The sequence below is a fragment of the Ambystoma mexicanum genome, chromosome 3p (genome assembly GCF_040938575.1).
Source record: "Ambystoma mexicanum isolate Mex_15411 chromosome 3p, UKY_AmexF1_1, whole genome shotgun sequence".
Lineage (NCBI taxonomy): Eukaryota > Metazoa > Chordata > Amphibia > Caudata > Ambystomatidae > Ambystoma > Ambystoma mexicanum.
In genome coordinates this window covers 76,087,558-76,100,661 of record NC_090925.1, presented here as the reverse complement: position 1 = coordinate 76,100,661, position 13,104 = coordinate 76,087,558, and the positions used below count along the sequence as shown (strand labels likewise).

The 13,104-nt window shown below is 50.1% G+C and overlaps 1 protein-coding gene across 11 annotated transcripts in view; it reads left to right on the top strand.

Annotated features, from left to right (window-relative positions):
• Positions 1–13,104, top strand: part of LOC138580122 (C-type lectin domain family 2 member B-like) — a 283,857-nt gene that overhangs the window by 94,788 nt on the left and 175,965 nt on the right. For 10 of the 11 annotated variants that reach the window (XM_069650406.1, XM_069650412.1, XM_069650415.1 and 7 more), the window contains one exon: positions 860–1,002. The exons of the other annotated variant lie outside the window; for it this stretch is intronic. In XM_069650406.1, the coding sequence (XP_069506507.1) occupies positions 860–1,002 (143 nt within the window). The remainder of the gene's footprint in view (positions 1–859; positions 1,003–13,104) is intronic. 11 annotated transcript variants of the gene reach the window in all.

The window sequence follows — 13,104 nt, the reverse complement described above, 5'->3', positions numbered from 1 at the left end:
CCACACCTGTAAGCCCCTACCGGCCCCTACGTGAGGCCTGTTACCTGGCTTCGCTCCCAGATGCTCGGCCGGTTCTTCCTGTGTGCTTGCTTCCCTCCACCGGGCTGTGCCAGTGTTTCTGTCTGATTCCGCTCGTGACCGACTTGTCTTCTTCCAGGCTTCTGCCTCGACGGTGTGGGCGCCGTTACAGGACCACACGGTCCACCTTCCTAGGGCCACGCCACCACCACCCTCATACTTGTTCCATGCCTCCGGGTCAAGGACTTCCCCACTGTCTCCTCCGCATCCTCCCTGAACTTCCCAGGCTCGACCTTTCCTCGTGCTGTATTGCTGTCTGCACTCCTGAAGTCCTTTCTCTGTTTTCTATGTGCCTCTCAAGACCCCACCTGTTTGCTCTCGGGTCCATTCTTCATGACTACTGAGAAGCAACTCTTCCCAGTACATGCTTTGCTGGCAATTTTCTTTCTTTGGATGATCTTTTTTGTGCCAGTGCTTGAGTCAGTCACACTATCTGTATTGTTAGCAATGTTCTTTTTGGCTCAGTAAAATTAACTGGTATATTGTTACAATAACAAATAGAAGTACAATCAATGGGGGGGTTGGTGGGAAGATGGTAAGGGGCTTGTGAGGGTTACATTCAGGGAGTTGTGCCGGCTTTTACCAAGGTGGTCGTCCTTATCCCCAGGAGGGAAGTCGCTCCCCATGAGCTCCTCCCGCATTAAACCACCCCTAGGGGGAATATTAGGTAGCGGCTTCACCTCCCTAGCCTCATGGGAAAGGTCTCCCCACTGGGTAGAAGTGACAACGCCTAGTGAATCGTCGCAGGGCTCACTGAATGTTTACACAGATTTTTCATTAGGTGCACCGTGCCCTCCTGAGTGGGAGATGAAGAACAGAACATGTTACTACATCTCCAAGGAAGCGAAGAGCTGGGACCAAAGTCAAGAGTTTTGCAGTTTACAAAATGGAACCCTTGCTGTTATCCGGGATGAAAATGAACTGGTAAGACTTTGCGTGCAATTGATATTCGCCAAGTGATTGCATGTCACAGAAGTGTTCACGTCTTGGACGTACATGAAGAAGTGCTTTCCTATGTGTCACCATATTAAAGCTATCACACAGTGAACATGTCATATCATTATTGAATGTATCATGATTGGTGACCTGAGGCCCTTCTGAGGCAGTTCAACGTGTTGAAAGAGCTGTAAGGACATTTTGTTTTATGAAGGACCAAATGGTGTGTGGGAGTTTGACTGTGGGGGGGGTTTGGGGGGTTGTATTGTGCACAGAGATCCATGATTTGATTATGATTTCCCACTATTAGACCATATTCTGGGAACTGTTTCCACTTAGCAGAATGTGGTTATCTTTCAGAGGAAACGTCTGATCAATAAAATACCTGAACAGCAAATATACTGCTTTTCACATCTTGTCAATGTCCTATTGACGAAATTAACTCAGTATGGTCTCTCATGCACCGGTAAAGCCTGGGAAGACACAGGAACAATGGTCGTGAGAATTAAACACAGCGCCACTGCTTTTTTTGAGTTCAAGGAGCTGTGTAGTCTTATATATCATTTAATATGGGGGGGGCTGCAGAGGGTTTCCCCCCCGCATATCTATGTGGTGTAAAGGGGGTTTGATGAAAAAAAAAATACAGCATTTTCAGCCGTCGCAATTATGTGTGGTCGCAGTGATCACCTAGATCCTTATTTATTACTATCATGTGAGGATTTCTTTTAAAGTCTTGGTGAATCTTGTGACCAAAAGTGAGGGACCTCCGACAAGCCTCCATAGCAAATACCACCTAGCCAATTGTGCTTTTCCAAACCAATGAAACTTAGCAAAGGATGGCTTTGGGAGACCACAGCGACTCACTGTTAGTCAAAACATTTGTCGTGCAGTTTACTATGAGAACATTCCAGATATTGATATTTTGGATATACAAATGTTGTGTTGGAAACCTTGGGGCTATTTTGTATGCAGTAGAAATAGTCTATTACACTAGTTAAGGAGCACAGATTCTGAGATGTTTCTCCTTCTCCCAAAATAAAATCTCTAATTCTGCTGCTGCTATTGAGGGGAGCCAGGAAGAAGGCTGAGGCTGGTGGGGTCCCTGCTAATCATCAGCCCTTTCTCAGGTCTTGATAACCTCAGTCTTCCAGGGATTACCTTTCAAGCTGACCCATGGGAATTGTCATGTGCCAAAGAACAGACACAGACTCTAAGGTACATAACCATTCTCTGTAGTTTCAAACCCATTTTAGTTATAAGGCTACTAAGCACGCAACAGCAAATGACGCACGCAGGACCCGGCAACCCTCAAGGAAGCTAATATCTACGGTCTTCCAACGAAATCAATCTATCAGGATAAATTGTCCGTTGGCACAGAATGGGCATGTAACAGTGATACGTTCTTCCTCCTCAGGAATCTAAGAAAAGAAAGAGACATATCCCACTAAAGGAATGGCTGTGCTTATAATACAACCATCACCATCTACTGCGTATGGTCTAATTTTATGGGGGGAGATTCTTTAGAAAAGACACCTCCCGGCACAGAATACTCCACTCCAAAAAAAAGCACATTTTACACCTGCATATAAACCTTAAATTCGGCAAGGAGGATTCCAGAACATTCTAACTGAACCATATGGCCACAGCACTAGACAATGTCAGACAAATGCTGTTATAGATCTGTTGGATTCCGACTCAGATCAGGATATCTGGGGATATTTAGTCATCGTCCAAAACGTGCGAGCTGTTATGTGTTTGTAAAAGTGTATTTTTGACTGACCCTCTCTCTTGGCAACACACTGACACCAATTTTCACCAGCAGTGCTGCAGTGCTGCAGATCTTCACCCACAAACCGCACACATTAGCTGGCCGTCGTAGAGGCCGCGGTTATTTACCAGATTGCAAATGTCTTGTTTGTGAAAGGTGCTTGAATGAATGCACAACGGCAAACAAATGTATCCATTTCTTGTAGCCAGTACTACAAAACTGATCTGACTCCACAGCGATGCTGCTTTGCCATCTTGTGATTTATTTTCCAGTTCTCCAGTAATATCTAAAGGATATTCAACAGCAAATGTAAGAGCACACCTCGGAAGAAAATCAGATGTGCGCATTACATTTTTTTTAGGTTTGACATATATAAACTGTGATGGGTCGGCCCACCACAAAGAACCACACTGACTCCTAAAGTCAAGTTTCAAGGGTGTTTATTAAACTTAATGATCAGAATGGTTGTTTTCTTTTCCCCTTCGGGTTCCTCAGGGCCTGATGGGCTGGGAACTTTGGTGCTAGTGCCAGCCCTTTCCTCTCACCTTCCCGGACTGGGTCCCACCTCCCAGCCTCAGACGTTCCTACCTGGCCGTTAGTCACTACCGATCGGTAACACATATCTATTCTTCTAACGAGGACTATAGGTGTTTTCCCTAATACGCTGGCTATCTTTCTCCCTAGGGAACTTCTAACTTTCCCTCTCCTATCGTTGGTAAGTCTCTCTGTGAATAGGGAATGGTACCTTCTTTCACTCAGCGTCACGCTCACACCTTTTACAGCCTCTCCCTCTTGACGATTTACTATACTGAACCTTCTAACTGTTCGCCTCCCACCACGGCACTGTTCCTCCAATCTCACTCTCTGCATTTCCACCTCCAGCCTTCAATCTTACTTCCTTTCCCACTATGATTTTTTGCTGCCGCTTGTATCTCCAACTATTCATCTACCTCTGTTCCTTCCGTTCCCTCCTTCCTCTCACTCTACATCTACACCTCCTACTGTTCCACTAATACGAACTCCTATTTTACTCTATACCAATATCTACTCCTACTCTCCCACGTATTGTTGTTCCTTCCACTCTGCTACTACCACTACCTCTCTACTACCATCCAGGTTACTCAGGGATGTGGTCCCCTGCACACCTCTCTCACTATTATCGACATCCGGGGATATGGTGCCCTGCTCACCCTCTACTAGCCCCTGTTCAACCCTCAGGGACCTCCAGGGATATGGTGCCCTGCTCACCCTTCTACTACTAACTCCCACTCTACCACTAATGTCCTTCAATCGCTGCTCCCACCACCTACTATCTTAACTCCCAACAACTACCACTGCTACCTCCGCTCCTACTACTATCCCGATCTACCACTACTCCTACTCTACCTCTAATACTCACAATCTCCTCTTTCACACAAACGCTCCACAGACCTCCTCCTTAACAATAGCCTCTAACCCACATCTACACACTCACACACACCTCCTTAAATACTCCACCCCCTCCCAGGATTGGTCACTCACCCTGTCCAATCACTTATCTGGCTCAAGGGGGACTGCAGAGGGAGTGTCTAGGAAGGCTTCAAAAAAGGGCTTGCAATCCCAGCCTCCTTTTCTGGAAGCATATTTGGCAAGGACATTGGAAGAATTTCTGAGGAGCTGGAGTCCCTGTTCCATAAGGCTTTCAATCTTAATATCTCTGGAGCCTCATAAGAAGGCCTCCTTTTTCTGAATGGTATGTATATTTCTAGAGACTTTGATTCCCCGTATTCTTGCGTGGCCGGTGCTAGGTGGCCGGCTGTGCGCTGTGAAGATGTGCAAAACTGCTGCTGCGAGGTGCCTTCCCTCTGCTGCCTCCCGCTGCGGTATTCCCCCGTCAGTGTTCACCATCATCATAGGTAAGGTGGGCATGGGAGGGGGTCTGTGCACACTTGCGCTGGCACCAGGCAATGTTTGCAGTGGACACCCTCCCTTCCCTGAAACAGCCTGTAAGCAGGCCTTGTTGCAAAGCTAATCTAACATCACATGTTAGGGTTACACAAAAGGCACATGGGATGCTGCAGACATTAGAACAGATGGTATATGAGCATTTGTTGGTATTTCATAACGGGTCATATGTGGCAGGGCATGTTTATCCCCATTTATTTTCTCACAATTCTGCCCCCAGTCTTCTTTTCATCAGTTAGCAAATACGCGAGAGTGAGTTCAGCTCTTAAGTGATGCTAGCACCTATCATCTCATTTGCTTCACTAACCTTTACATGCAAATGTGCGTTTGCTATTACAATGTAGGCTCCACAAACAAGTGAGAATGACGTATTTCCACTAAAGCTGACTGGCAGTGGGCCACAGTAAAAGTGGCCTGAGTAAACAAGGAGTGCAGCAGTGCTTCCGGTACCAGATCTGATCGGTCTCCAGTCCCCCGCAGGCCGCAGCCTGCTCGTCCCTTAGTCCATCCTGTGCAACACACTTCGCCCAGTGGCTTGCTGTAAGTGGCCTCCCCATCACCCATGCCTTCAATCCCATATGTGCCTTCAGAAGTCCAAGTAGGTGGGAACTAAAGGTTATGACGTTCCCTTACTTTTGGGGGAAATCAGTGATAATTCCCTTTATTTAATCCAGAGTACAGTTCAGGACTGCAGTGATGGACACCTTTTATTTCTTTAATACCTTCTCCCCTACTGGGGATTTGAACCTGGGCCATGTGCATTAGACTTAAGCTGCACACCATGCCGAGCTATCTTACAAGTGAGTGGTGTTTGGTGTTTTTCATTTGTCTAGACCGCTTGGCTGGGAGCAGTCACAATTCCCTGCTCTCAGCACTGATCTGCACCTTCTGCAATTTATCATAGATTGCTGCAAAGTGTGTGTGTGCAGGTTGCATAGGTGTGTGGCTAATGCCTACTGGTGCAAACACAGCCATGTGGGGTGCAGTGGAGTAAAGGAAGGTATGGTGTTTGAATTGTGGGGAGGTCGAGTATGGGGTTGCTGGGGATTTGTGAGGGCGGGACCAGCTGGTCACCGGTGGGGGAGTGGAGACAAAGTAGAAGGGGGGTGATGCAATGGAACATAGTTCCACTACTTTTATTTGTTGACACTTCGACCACTGTGTGCCTTGCGCTCGGCCTCCCATGATGTACTCTTACCCTATCATGTGAAAGCCAGTCCGGTTTCCAAAACGGAGTATTATTTTAAGAGAGGCAAACATTTCAAGTTGCAAACTACCAGCCAGCCATAAAAATGCACTTGCCACCTCAATCCTATACATACACAGAGAGTTTACCATTGCATACTCGCCAAGAGTCAACAAGCCAATGCTAGTGTGACACTGAATCGATTAGTGATTTAAGTATTGAAAGTTAAACATCCAGAACTAATTGCTCCCTGCTGCAAGAGCATGGAAATGTGAATGTCGTTTAATCTTAGAGCAGAAACCCCAGCGGTATATCACTTAATAAAATGAGTGTGAGTATGTGATCCTTGTTGGGGGTGTGTCCAGACCCCCAGCGCTGCCCGTAAGCCCCCCAGCGCACAAGGACTCACACACACACACACACGTCCTTCTGGCTCGGGCTTCCCGGTCGCACTGCCGTTGCCGGGAACGCCCCGTTTATTTATGCTGCACGCGGCGGCGTGCAATGTCATGCCACCGTGTGCGTGTCCCGTCATCGAGCAGCCCCACACTTCTCCTTTTTCGGGAGGACAACAACAAATGCCATAAGGCCACACACTGCAAACCAAATAATACTACTGTTACAAAACATCGAATAACAAATCCCCACACTCCCCTTTATTAACATCCACCTGGGTCCCCTTACTGAGCAGTCCCCGGCCTCAAACCGATCAGACAAATGTCCCAACACCTAGTCGCTCTGGTGAGCAGGTTTCCCTCGCCCAGCCCTCTGGGGGTACCTCCCGCTCACCTCCGGCATGGGTGATCTGTCCACAGGCGTTCCCCACGCCGGGGATTCCGGCATGCAGGGTGGCACTCCTCCGTCCTCGAGGACCACCGGCAAGTCCGGATCAGGGGGTGGGTCAGTTCTCGGGTCCCCTAGCTTCTTAAAGAAGGTCACATTGCGGGTGACAGCGGACCTTCCGTCCGAGGCAGTCACCATGGTTCCCTTGACTGCCACGACGTCCAACGGCTCCGGCTCATACGGAAGGGAAAGCTTTCCATGGGGGTGTCGCGGTCGAAGCCCTCGCCTGATGTTTTCCTGCTCAATCCTTGTTCGCTGGTCCGCCTCGACCTGTTGGTTGTCGATTACCCCCGGCTCTTTCTCAGCCCCCTCAGGCAGCAGCCCCCGAGGACACTGCTTGAATAACGCCTCAGTCGGGGCCACACAGGTGGAGGCATGCGGGTTGGTGCGGTACACCCACAGGAACTGATAGAGGGCTCTCTGGAGTGACTGTCCCTGGCACTGGGCAATTCTGAAGGTCTTATTCAGGGTCCTCATCAGCCGTTCGGCTTCACCATTTGCCCTTGGCCAGAGGGGGTTGACTTCCTGTGCAGCACCCCGCAGCTCTCAATCAGCTCCGAGAACCGCTCGCTCTGGAACGGCGCCCAGTTGTCTGAGCACAGTGTGTGTGGGAAACCATGGGCCGCAAACACCTTTTCCACGGCCACCACTACGTGCTCGAACGCCACCAATTCCATGAATTCCACTTCGGGGTACCTGGAGTATTCGTCAACAAGCACCAGGAAGTGGGTGCCCATCGTGGTGGAGCCGAAGTCCGCATGAACTACCTCCCAGGGTTGCATCGACTCTATGACTGGCTGTCGCTGCAGAGGAGATGCCGCCTGACACCAAACACAGGCCGCCACAAAGTCGTCCACCTTCCGCTCCAGTTCCAGAAACCACACCTTCAGTCTTAACGGGCCTTAGTCTTGGCAGCGCCGTGGTGTCCACGGTGGGCAAGGGTGGTTATATCCTGCACCTTGGATTGAGACACGACAATGCGATCGCCTCTGAGCAGTAGGCCGGATGCTGAGAACGGTAGGAGCCCTGCTGCATGGAGTGCCTCAAGATTTTGAAACACTCATCTCCGGCCCCGGCTGCCTCGAGCTCCTCCGGGGGGCATCACATTTGGGGTGGCCGCCTCGACCACCACGCGGACATGTTCATCGGCCTCTTCAGCGCATGTATCACAGTTCTCCACCCCGGGCTCACCCGGGTGTCGAGAGAGATAGTCCGCCGCGTTGTTCGCCCCTTGCCGATACACGAGGGTGACTCCGTATTCCAGGAGAGCGAGCATCCACCGCTCAATCCTTGCCGGCGGCTTAGATGACGACCCAGTCAGGATGGGAAGCAACGGCTTCTGGTCTGTCACGACCGTCACCGGGTGCCCCAGGACGTATAGCCTGAAGTGTCTGCAGCCCCAGAGCACCGCCAGCGTCTCGCACTCGATTTGGGAATACCGCTGCTCGGTTTCCCACAGTGCCTTGCTGGCGTAGGCCACCGGGCAGACACCCCCATCACGATCAATCTGCGTCAGTACGGCGCCCAGGCCAAACGGGCTGGCGTCCACAATGATCTCCGACAGCAGTGCAGGGTCAAACAACGCCATGGTGTCATCCACTGCCAGCGCACCCTTGATGTCATCGAATGCTGCCTGTTCAAGCGGGCCCCAGTGCCAGGTGGTACCTTTCTTGGTCAGTGCCCTGAGCGGTTCCGATCTGGAGGCGAGATTCTGAATAAACCGGCCACAGTACGTAACCATGCCAAGGAAGCTCCGTACATCGGATACCGACTCCGGCGGCTGGGCCTTCTTAATGTCCTGGACCTTCTTGGGATCTGGTGATACCCCTCCCTCCTTAAACACAAAGCCAAAGAATTCGATCGATGGTCGCAGGAATTCGCATTTCTCCTTGTGGAGGGTGAGGCCCAGTGACGGCAGCCTCTCAAACGTCTTTGCAAGCCTCCCCAGGCGGTCCACCTCCGTCCTGGTGAACACCAGGATATCATCGCTGATATTCAGGACACCCTCCAGATCTGCTAGGGCTCCTTGGATGATATTTTGAAAGACCTCCGCTGCCGAGGATACACCAAAGCTCAGTCTTTAATAGCGGTACAGACCTCGGTGCGTTGAGAATGTGGTGATGTACCTCGCCTCGGGGTGAAGGACCACCTGGTGGTAGCCCGCTCGGAGATCCAGTTTGGAGAAGAAAAGAGCGCCCTGCACCTCGGCAATGATGTCGTCGATTGTCGGGGTGAGGTGCCTTTCCCTCTTGATGGCCTTGTTCGGCAACCTCATGTCGACACAGATCCTGACGGTATCTGGTTGTTTGGGTTTCCGCGCCACTACATTCGGGGACACCCAGGGAGTCGGACCGTCCACCTTCTCAATTATGTCCAGATTGATTAAATTGTCCAGTTCTTTGTCCACATGTTCACGAAGGTGAAAGGGTACCCAGCGATGTTTCAGGGCAATGGGCTGCACTGATTCATCGATATGCAACTGCACAGGGTCACCGGCTGGTCATTGATGTCCTCCAGATAGACGGAGCACGCAAAACTGACGATGCCGAGGGCCTCCGCTGCTGCACAGTTTAGCAAAGTGTTCGTGCTTACTGGTGTTGCGTAAAAGCGTGCAGTGATCTGCAAACCATCATGCTCCACCTTCGCCACAAAAGCACCATCCAGTGGGATGGGGCCCAGACCCCCGAAGGCAAAGATGCGAGCTTTAGGTGCGACTAGTTTGGGAGGCGTGTCCATAGCGTCATAGTGCCCATGGGCCATCACGTTGACTGACACTCCCGTGTCCACCAAGACTGGGACTGGAGACCGATTGACCTCCACCACACACCTTGGCTGTCTCCTGTTCTTTCCTTTCAGGACCCCCACACTGGAGACAAAGAAAATGTTCTCTTCCTCCTCTTCGTCTGCTTCCTCGACCTGGGCATCCTCTTCACTCTGGTCTACCTGGGCAACATATGGCGGGCGACCCTGGCGAAGGAACCCGGATCGGGCCGGGCCTCTCGGCACCATTACAGGCATGGCCACCTTACACACCCTCGAGAAGTGATCTGGTAGCCCACACCGTCCACATGTCCTTCCGGCCGCTGGGCATTCCGTTGGGTAGGGAAGGTTATACCCACACTTTTGGCAGGACTCCACCGCTCTTCCGGTTCTGTCCCGGGGCCCACCCCCAGGCCTTCTGGTGCCTCTGCCGCCACGTCACATGGCACACACCTCTTCAGTCTTGACGGAGCGCGACCCCGCCTCCATTCTGGCTGACAACTCATGGCACCGCCCCAGCTTCAAGATGCGCTAGAGCGTGGTTCCAGGCTCCCTTAGTACCTGTCTTCTGAGCATTCCCGAGGAGCATGCCTGAATGAGCATGGTTCTGATCATGTCATCCACATCTCCCCATGCACAGGCCAACGACAGGTGCCTTAGGCGTCCATAGAAGGTGTCCAAAGTCTCGTCCTCTTTCTGTTTTGCAGACAGCATCACGAAACGTTCGTAGTCCGCGTTGGCAAGGGGCAGAAAGTGTGCCTGAAGTGCGCCCTTTGCCTGATCATAGGATCCATCCCCAGCCGGAAGCGACTCAAAGATTTCCTGGACTGAGGGCCCTGCTGAGTACAACATGGTTGCCAGCATGCTGTCATCTTCTGTCACTTGTGCGGCCTGAAAGTACATATCCAGGCGGTCAACCCACCTCTTCCATCTGGGCCCCAAGCTACAGGGCTGGCCCGAGACATCGAACTCTGGGATGGGCTGCAGGGCCGTATGCGTACGTGCCTGGGCCATGGTAGGAGGTCCTGGCTGGGCAAACGGTATTACCACAGGTGGCGCTGGAGGCAATGGGGCCGGGACTCCTGCTTGAACCAGAGGAGGCTGTTGCACTGATGCTGCTTGTCCACCGTCCTGATCCTCAGAGTCACTCATTGAGCGCACAGGCACCCCCAGCGTGAATATTGGGGGCCGCAACTCAAACCTCCAGACACGTTCAAACAAAGAAAATGTCCAGCCTGGGAGTGAAAATGGCGATGACAGTGTCCCCCTCCACAGGCAATCACTTGCAGCGCAGTCACAGCCACCCGGCCTGAAGATTACCAGGATGAAGAACAAAGAAAAACAGCTGTAGCACTCCTCCGTGATGATGAACAGGATGAAGAACAGTAGGGTCACCAGCCTGATGATGAAAAGGATGAAGAAGACCCCAGCCTTCAGCTGTTCCAAAAATTGAGCCAAGAAAGAAATATGGGCTATGAAGGCCCAGCCATTGTAGCCCTCTTCCTTACTTGCACTTGACGTAGGAGACCCAAAAGTTGAAAAAAATAAATAAATCGGGCATGGGCATGCAGGTATTACTGCCTGCTAGCGGTGTGTCCAAAAATTAGGCCTGGATGCCACTCACCGCCCAAACCCGGAGCTCAGAGAAGTTCCACGGCCTGATATGCAAAATGGCCGCCAGCTGCGTGGGTGATGCGCGGCCTATGGCTCAAAACGAAATGTCAGCATGATTCCGTTTCAGGGAGAAGAAAATTGCAGATTCCGTCACCGCCGGGCCCAGGCATCATCTCCCCACTCGTCGCCACTGTTGGGGGTGTGTCCCGACCCCCAGCGATGCCCGTAAACCCCCCAGCGCACAAGGACTCACACACACACACGTCCTTCTGGCTCGGGCTTCCCGGTCACACTGCCGCGGCCGGGAACGCCCCGTCATCGGGCAGCGCCACAATCCTCAGTAACTCATGTAATCTTATAGTACCAAGCTTTTCAAAATTGAATATCAGTCCTTAAGAGTGATTTAACTTATCTTGACTTAAAAAAAGCATCACTCATGGATGGTTTCTGTGGCACTTGTTGCAACATATTATGTTATATAGTACATATTTGTATTTATATTTAGCGTTGATGAGCTGCCAACCGAATCCTGAGCGGTTTGTTTGATAATAGTCTGGAGTGGAGTACTTGCACAGAGTGCCATCACTGAGCTTCTTGAGCAGTAGATGTACAGCAGAGTGCTTTAGAGGAGATCATGTGCTTTAGTTTGATGGAAACGTTGACATGGATTATAGTAGATGCCGCACATAAATCTGTCCATAATCCATATTGGATGAAGGTCTATATGTTATGAAGATAATGCAAGTCACAGAGAAGTTACATGACCGAATACAGGAAGGGTGAGGCTAACAATGAGAGCCCAAGGTTACTCATGTTCCATTATATGTACATAGGGTATTTTATTCCTTATAATACTTGGCTGCACACTATCATCCCCCGTGATATCTTTCTTTCTCTAGTATCTTCCAGTGGTTGACACACATAATGTGGAAACTGTTCACATGGAAAAAAAACACTAATATGTAGCGTGGAATGTGTTGCAAAAACTAAACACATTTTAAGCTTTTTTTATAGGTTTTGTTTAAAAGCACTTTTGTGGGTTAAAATACACAATACCAAATGCAGATAGACTCTTGGCCTAATGTGCCAAACACGGTTTCTGCACAACATTATTTTACATACTACAATACACATTCCTCTCTCAATTAGTGGCAGTACATTGTCAGAGGTACTTTACAAAAAAGAGGATCTGAAAAGTGAGCCACTGCTTCAATTAAGTGTTCCAGTAGCACTAGCAGCTGCCAGCTGGTACTGTTCTGCAGTGGCTCAAGCAAGCAACACGAATTGCGACATGACGTCATAGATCTCAGCTATAATGAGTTATTAGAGTTCCTGATGTCATTTTTTTGTTGTTGCAATGAATGGAATAGTACTCGCGTTACAAGAAGCTACACTGCTATTTATAAGGAAACTACTTGCATCATGTTTCAGGGATGTTCCGTGCAATATAGTTTAGCCTTGAAAAAGACAAGTTCCTAATTTTTTTATATTTATAGAAATGCATGATGGGAGAACACTCTTAGGTTTCTCACACTTCCTAAGTAGACCACAAATCCCTTATTCAGGTGGCCAGGGAAGGGATGGCGGTCTCAGATCCCAACCATGGGGGTGTACGAATGAGGGAGGATCACCTTGGTAGGGGAACCCGGGGTTACGCTCGGGGGAATACCCAGGTGAGACGCGGTATCTTCTTTCTTGTGACACCTTTTCCACATCCTGCACGGTAGGATATTTAGGAACACAACCCCCGCCCCCCTTGCCGACACACACTTTCTTATCGACTGTCACTGTGAGTGACAACAGGACCCCCCCTTTCTCAACAGTAATTGTCCAGATTTTCCTAAACTTACTAATGAAAACTACAATCCCCATAATTCCTCCCATCTGTTCTTTTCTAAACTCACCGAAACGAGGAGGAGAACGATTGGAAGGATGAAGATTACCAACAGGGATCCACAGACACAGAAAACAGACT